Source organism: Salmo trutta, chromosome 39 (genome assembly GCF_901001165.1).
Source record: "Salmo trutta chromosome 39, fSalTru1.1, whole genome shotgun sequence".
NCBI lineage: Eukaryota > Metazoa > Chordata > Actinopteri > Salmoniformes > Salmonidae > Salmo > Salmo trutta.
The window spans coordinates 4,102,249-4,109,310 of record NC_042995.1 but is presented as its reverse complement, the minus strand read 5'-3'; the positions used below and the strand labels follow the sequence as shown (position 1 = coordinate 4,109,310).

At 44.9% G+C, this 7,062-nt stretch overlaps 1 protein-coding gene across 1 annotated transcript in view; it reads right to left on the bottom strand.

Annotated features, from left to right (window-relative positions):
- LOC115179154 (interphotoreceptor matrix proteoglycan 2) overlaps nt 1-7,062 on the bottom strand; it is a 33,602-nt gene that overhangs the window by 9,499 nt on the left and 17,041 nt on the right. Inside the window, exons 14-17 of the mRNA XM_029740463.1 lie at nt 5,131-6,806; nt 4,633-4,852; nt 3,298-3,508; nt 2,991-3,179 (exon numbers count right to left, since the gene is read on the bottom strand). Of these exons, the coding sequence (XP_029596323.1) occupies nt 2,991-3,179; nt 3,298-3,508; nt 4,633-4,852; nt 5,131-6,806 (2,296 nt within the window). The remainder of the gene's footprint in view (nt 1-2,990; nt 3,180-3,297; nt 3,509-4,632; nt 4,853-5,130; nt 6,807-7,062) is intronic.

Below are 7,062 nucleotides of genomic sequence, written 5' to 3'. Positions count from 1 at the left end.
TTCTCTTCTCTCTTACTCCTCTCTTTCTCTCTACCTCTCTCTTTCTCTCTATATTTTATCTCTACCCTCTCTCTTTCTCTCTACCTCTATCTTTCTCTACCTCTATCTTTCTCTCTACCTCTATCTTTCTCTCTACCTCTATCTTTATTTCTCTCTCTCTACCTCTCTCTTTCTCTCTCCCTCTATTTCTCGCCTTCTCTCTTCATCTCTCCCTATGTCTTTATTTCTATCTCTCTTTATTTCACTCCCTCTCTCTCTTAATTTATCTCTCCCTCTCTCTCTTTATTTCTATCTCTATCTCTCTCTTTATTTCTCTCTCTATCTCCCTCTCGCCCTCTCTCTTTATTTCTGTCTCTCTTTATTTCTCTCTCTCCCTCTCTCTCTATTTCTCTCTCTCCCTCTCTCTCTTTATCTCTCCTTATTTCTCTCTCTGTCGTTATTTCTTTCTCTCTCCCTCTCTCACATTCCTACCACAGATGAAGTTCCATTGTGAGTTCCCCGCTGCCTGTAGCTCACTCCAGCTGCTGTTCCATATCTGTAATAAACAACATCTGACAATCTGAGCTGTACTAAAAACCTTCGGCACAAACATGAATGTAATTTCCCTTTTGGAAATGTTTTGTTAACTATATATTCCAACCTTTGAACAGGAAGTGTTGTGGACTGCAGCTCCATCAGATACAGTCTTTACATTATACAGTACGCCATGTTCCATGAGCTAAACACTCATATGAGAAACACACTGAACTGGTCAGGAGTCCAATCTAGCAGTCTGTGGACAGTTTATTGGTAACAGTGGGAGACTGCAGGGCGGGGCTGCTAAAAGGGCCCATGGTGCTAACATGGGCATTGGCCCAAGGTCTATCTGTCGAGACCAGGCCTTGTGTCACTAGAAGCAGGCAGGCTAAACTCAGGGCAGCTGCCGAGGCACACACCGATTCATAAAACAATCCCACACACATTCACACACGCCTACACATGGATGCATGCACACATGCATGCACACACACACAAACACACACACACACACACACATATACTGTTGATCCTGCAACTCGGGGCTTCTAAATACAATCAGCACTGTTTTGATACTTCTTAATAAACATGTCCTGATTGGTTAATCAAAAACAACATGGCTGCCAAGGAAGTCTGAGACGCTAATCACGGTCTCATAGTTCTTTCTCTCAGACAGATTCTCGGTCAAGCACCCCGTTAACAATGCACAAAGCTTCACTTAACCAAAACATTTTAGGACAACCATCGACATTTATTGTCTGTCTACACACCAGTATAGTATTTCGTAACCCAATTAAGTACTACTACATACAGTACCAGTCAAAAGTTTGGACACACCTACTCATTCAAGGGTTTTTCTTTGTAGTAACCAAAAAAGTTAAATAAATCAAAATATATATTTTATATTTGAGGTTCTTCAAAGTAGCCATCGTTTGATTTGATGATAGCTTTTCACACTCTTAGGGTTCTCTCAACCAGCTTCATGAGATAGTCACCTGGAATGCATTTCAATTAACAGGTGTGCCTTCTTAAAAGTTTGTGGAATTTCTTTCCTTCTTCATGCGTTTGAGACAATCAGTTGTGTTGCGACAAGGTAGGGTTGGTATACAGAAGATCGCCCTATTCGGTAAAAGACCAAGTCCATATTATGGCAAGAACAGCTAAAATAAGCAAAGATAAACAACAGCATCATTACTATAAGACATGAAGGTCAGTCAAAATGCAACATTTCAAGAACTTTGAAAGTTTCTTCAAGTGCAGTCGCAAAAACCATCAAGCGCTATGATGAAACTGGCTCTCATGAGGACCCCCACAGGAAAGGAAGACCCAGAGTTACTTCTGCTGCAGAGGATAAGTTCATTAGAGTTACCAGCCTCAAAAATTGCAGCCCAAATAAATGCTTCAGAGTTCGAGTAACAGACACATCTCAACATCAACTGTTCAGAGGAGACTACGTGAATCAGGTCTTCGTGGTCGAAGTGCTGCAAAGAAACCACTACTAAAGACACCAATAATAAGAAGAGACTTGCTTGGGCCAAGAAACACGAGCAATGGACATTAGACCGGTGGAAACCTGTCCTTTGGTCTGATGAGTCCAAATTTGAGATTTTTGGTTCTAACCGCCATGTCTTTGTGAGATGCAGAGTAGGTGAACGGATGATCTCCACATGTGTGGTTCCCACCAGGAAGCATAGAGGAGGAGGTGTGATGGTGCTTTGCTGGTGACACTGTCAGTGATTTATTTAGAATTCAAGGCACACTTAACCAGCATGGCTACCACTGCATTCTGCAGTGATACGGCATCCCATCTGGTTTGCGCTTAGTGGGACTATCATTTGTTTTTCAACAGGACAATGACCCAACACATCAACAGACTGTGTAAGGGCTATTTGACCAAGAAGGAGAGTGATGGAGTGCAGCATCAGATGACCTGGCCTCCACAATCACCCGACCTCAACCCAATTGAGATGGTTTGGGATGAGTTGGACCGCAGAGTGAAGGAAAAGCAGCCAACAAGTGCTCAGCACATGTGGTGAACTCCTTCAAGACTGTTGGAAAAGCATTCCAGGTGAAGCTGGTTGAGAGAATGCCAAGAGTGTGCAAAGCTGTCATCAAGGCAAAGGGTGGCTATTTGAAGAATCTCAAATCTCAAATATATTTTGATTTGTTTGGTTACTACATGATTCCATATGTGTTATTTCATAATGTTAATGTCTTGACTACTATTCTTCAATGTAGAAAATAGAAAAAAAATAAAAACCTTGAATGAGTAGGTGTGTCCAAACTTTTGACTGGTACTGTAGTTATTAGGCAAGATAAGACAAAATATTATCAGATAACATTACTCTACAAGCAACATTGCAGTGATATCTTAAATAACCATTACACATCGTAATTCATCTGTATATACAAGAGATCAGGTAAATAATCTGATTTACTCCTTCTCCCTCTGGGTTTATGAGTCTGCTGCTTACCGTAGAGGATCCTCTGAATCCTCCTTGTCATAACCGTCCCTCAGAGTCCTGGCCAGGAAGAAGATTGCCCCAGAGGCCACCAATAGGAAGCCAGCCACCGACGCTATAGCGATGCCCACCACCAGAGGTTCTGACACATACTCCTCACAGTGTTCCCCGCGGTACCACCAATTCTCTCCTACACGACATCTAGAACCACACAGAACAGCATTAGAACCATATGCATCTCAAACACACACATACACACACACACACAACCCTATAGTGAATTCATCATGTCAGTGTCCTTAACTGAACTCTCACCCACCTGCAGATGGCTCCCTTGCCGGGGATGACGTCACACTTCCCATCGTTGAGACAGAAGTCCTCCTGCAGGTCACAGATACTCTGGCACGGCAGTCCGTCCACACTGAAGTAACCCGCGTCACACACACACTCCGCCTCCCCGGACCAGCGGTTCACCGTGCACATCGAATACTCATTACACGCTTGGAACTTGCAGGGGTTTGCCTGGTTGCCTGGCAACGACAAAGAAAACATAAACAAACGTGTTTTGTGTGACCTCAGTTCTACCATCTGAGAACCTGGTGACTCAGGGATGGGGGGTTTGACTGTGCTGGTGATGGTGGTTAAAGCCCACTAATTCTAAAATAACACATAAATACACCACAAAAAATATATGTTAGAATGTTTCAGACTTTGGTCGTAAATTGGCTGATGATGACGTGCCCAGAGCACTTTAGTTGTCACTATCGGAACATTCTAGAAAAGAGCGAAGTATTCTAAACCTATCTCTGACTCCAACCTTAACTCTCTAACTCTAACCTTAACCCTTAACAAATACCTTTGTCTTTTTCTAATCCGACGCCCTGTGGAGACCTTACAGTAATGTGTGACATGATTAAGCATCAGTGTTACAGTAGATGATTATGATTGGCTCAGACAGATTACAACACAGATTATACTGTAACGACCCAGCCGGCTTTATAGAATAACACCATGGTGACTCATCCTCATTATCACACATACTGTACAGTACTGTTGCTGGTCACATTTTACATCTGCCCAGACGAGGGTTGCAAAATTCCCAGAAGACCTGGTTGAAGGATTATGGATTCCCTGCTTAATCCCTCCTGATTCCTGGAATCCTCCAACCGGAATTTTGGTAAATTTAGGGAATTTTTTTTAAAGTTCCCAGAATTTTGCAACCCTAGCCCAAACAGAAGTGTCAACCACATGAGATCACCATACCCGGGGCCACAGTATCAAAGCCATTGACACATTGAGATCGTTATGTTATTTTCGTGGGCTCTTTGAGCTATAAAGTGTTAAGAAAACAACATGATTCATAGCTAGAGAGTCATCTCACTTCAATGACTCAATACAGCAATCTCCTGCTGATGTGTTAATGTGAGAAATTTGGGTTAGGTCAGCGTGCCATTGCTTCTGTTGTTGACTTTCACATCTATCAAGATCCAATAATGAAACCTCAGCTATAGAAGATCATCCACCAAACGGACATTACTGTCAGGAAATGCTTCACAACGAGTACTTTTTGACATGACTTCATACATTCCCTACTCTCACTGCAGAATAACATCACTCAAGACTCAAGTATAACTTGTTTGCAGCTGAGGTTTACCTGATTCCACATCCAGTGAGTATTTGTCTATGGAGAGGTTCATGGTTTGGAAGGCTGAGTTAGCGAAGTCCTCTAGGATAAGGTAGACAGTGTTGGTGACCCCCCGAGAGACGGGCTTCCCGAACTTCATCCTGCTGTTCACCACGATGCTGCCGTTACGGAAATTCAGGATCTCCAGATTCTGGAAGTTGCTGAGGTTGGACTGCAGGTAAGGGACGAGCTATAGACAAGAAAGAGACATTGTTACTTTATGCTTCCCAAAACACCAAGATATACTGTATCCCATAGGTACTGTATGACTTGGGACAAATCCAATAACAATGGAAACAGTTAATTAGAAAGTTCTACTACAGAATCCATTATATGCAACATATTACAATATTCACAGCAATGAAAAGGGTACAATGGACTTGAGTAGGCTGTCTCTATGCATACTGAACATTAATTTATGGCCCCCATACCCCAATGTTACTGCAGATAACCCCATATATCCTTTACCAGTTCGAGGAACCTCTGCTCCAGGGCTTTGTACTCTGTGGAACTCTTGTTGAAGAGGTCCTCAGAGAACATCATGTTGGTCACCCTCAGGCTGAAGAACACCATCAGATCCTTGCCAGGGCTCTTTGCCATGGCGATGCTGCCCATGTCTGATCCGTGGGCGATGCTGGAGTACCCGCTGCTGTCCCCGTCCATGTGACTCGTTCCGTCATACATGTCGAAGGTGAGGTCAATTTCCGGCATGGGGGAGTCTGGTGCGTAGTCTCCAACAGCTTGGATTGAAGTGCTGACCTCTAGTTCGTATGTGTCGTGAGCTGGGAAAGGGGGTGCTAGCGCCATGCTAACATCTCCTTCTTCAATGCTAACATCTGACTCTTCTGCTGCCTCAAGCAGGTTTTCTGTGGGTCTGAATGTGGGCTGGAAAAATGGAGGTAGGATTGTTGGGGCAATTTCTGGTGTCTCAGAGATTTCAATGTCACCATGTGGTGCTATTTCGGTGGTGGCTGGATGGTGTGTGGCTTCCACCTCTTCCGGTACAGAGTCAGATATACGAGTGAAGGGAGATTCCTTCTCGGAGGATAAGATGCTATGAGACTCTATGACTTCCGGGGCTGCTGTACCTGCAGCCACAACAAATATTTCATCTTCAGCTAGGTCCTCCTCTGAGATGTCAAGGGCTGGGAGTAGTGTGGCCAAGGGCTCTGCGACCTCCGCCCCCTGTTCCTCCAAGATCTCCACCTCTCCGTCTTCATCCTCAGGATCGGGCACCAAGAGTAAAGGTCTGTTGGTGAAGGCTTCGATCTCTGGTGGTTCGGCGGTGATCATATCGAAGATGGACTCCTTGACTGTGAACAGCTCCATGTCTATGAAGGTAGGTGACTCTGTGACTGTGGGGAGTTCAACCTCTATTGGACTGGTTGGCTCCGACAGCTCCTCAACAGAACCATGGGTCTCAGCTGCTGGCCCTTCCAACACGAGGGCCTCAGTGGTGTAAACCTGAGGATAGAGATAATCAGTGACTGGTGCTATGATGGTGAATGGTTCGCTTGGGTAATAATCGTCATATATCCCAGAGGCCTCCAGCGTCTGTATGGAGAGCTCCACGGTCAGGGTCTCTGCAGTCCAGAACACAGGGGCTTCAGCGGTGGTCGTGTAGTCAGGTCGGGTACTAATGTCTTGGGTCACAGGCAGTCTGTCCAAGAAAGGCCGTTGTGGCTCTTCCTCAACTGGGGCTGATTCTGGATGGGACTCAAAAGGACCCATATCCTCTGGAGATTCAGTCAGGACAGATTCGGTGATCTCTTCTCCCTTCTCCTCCTCCTTCTTCTTCTCTTCCTCCTTCGGTTCCACTTCTGGATCTGCTAAATGCACCTCCCCCACCACAGAATCCTCCTCCCCCTCCTCCTCCTCTATGTAGTCCGTCTCCTCAGTTGTCACGGGAAACCATGGGAAGACATCAGCCCCTTGGTCATCCCCAGAGAAGCCGGAGCCAGAGCCAGCATCCAAATCTGGGTCTACTCTGGGAGGTGCCGGGACCGGGGCCTCTGTGGTCTGTGGTTGTGAAGGGGAGGAGGTAGAGGAGCCTCCAGCACCGACCACACCATCCCCATCGGGAGTATGAGAGTCTTGCTGAGTGTTGCTGAGAAGAAATCCCTCTTCTTCAATATTTCCATTATCTAGAAAAACAGGAAAAACACATGGTTTGTTACTGGAACATGGAATCTCCCTTCTCTTCAGTGAAGGGAAACGGAGTGAAAACACAGAATAGAGGAGAATCCATGAGATTAACAATGGATAAATGGTTTCAAAACTCTATTAAATCAGATTTGAATGTGTTTTTTTGTGTTGTGTGTTACAGTATGGTTGACAGTGGTTGACAGTATACAAGGTGATGTGAATGTCGTGTCGTGATTTAGGAGGTAGAAAGAGGAC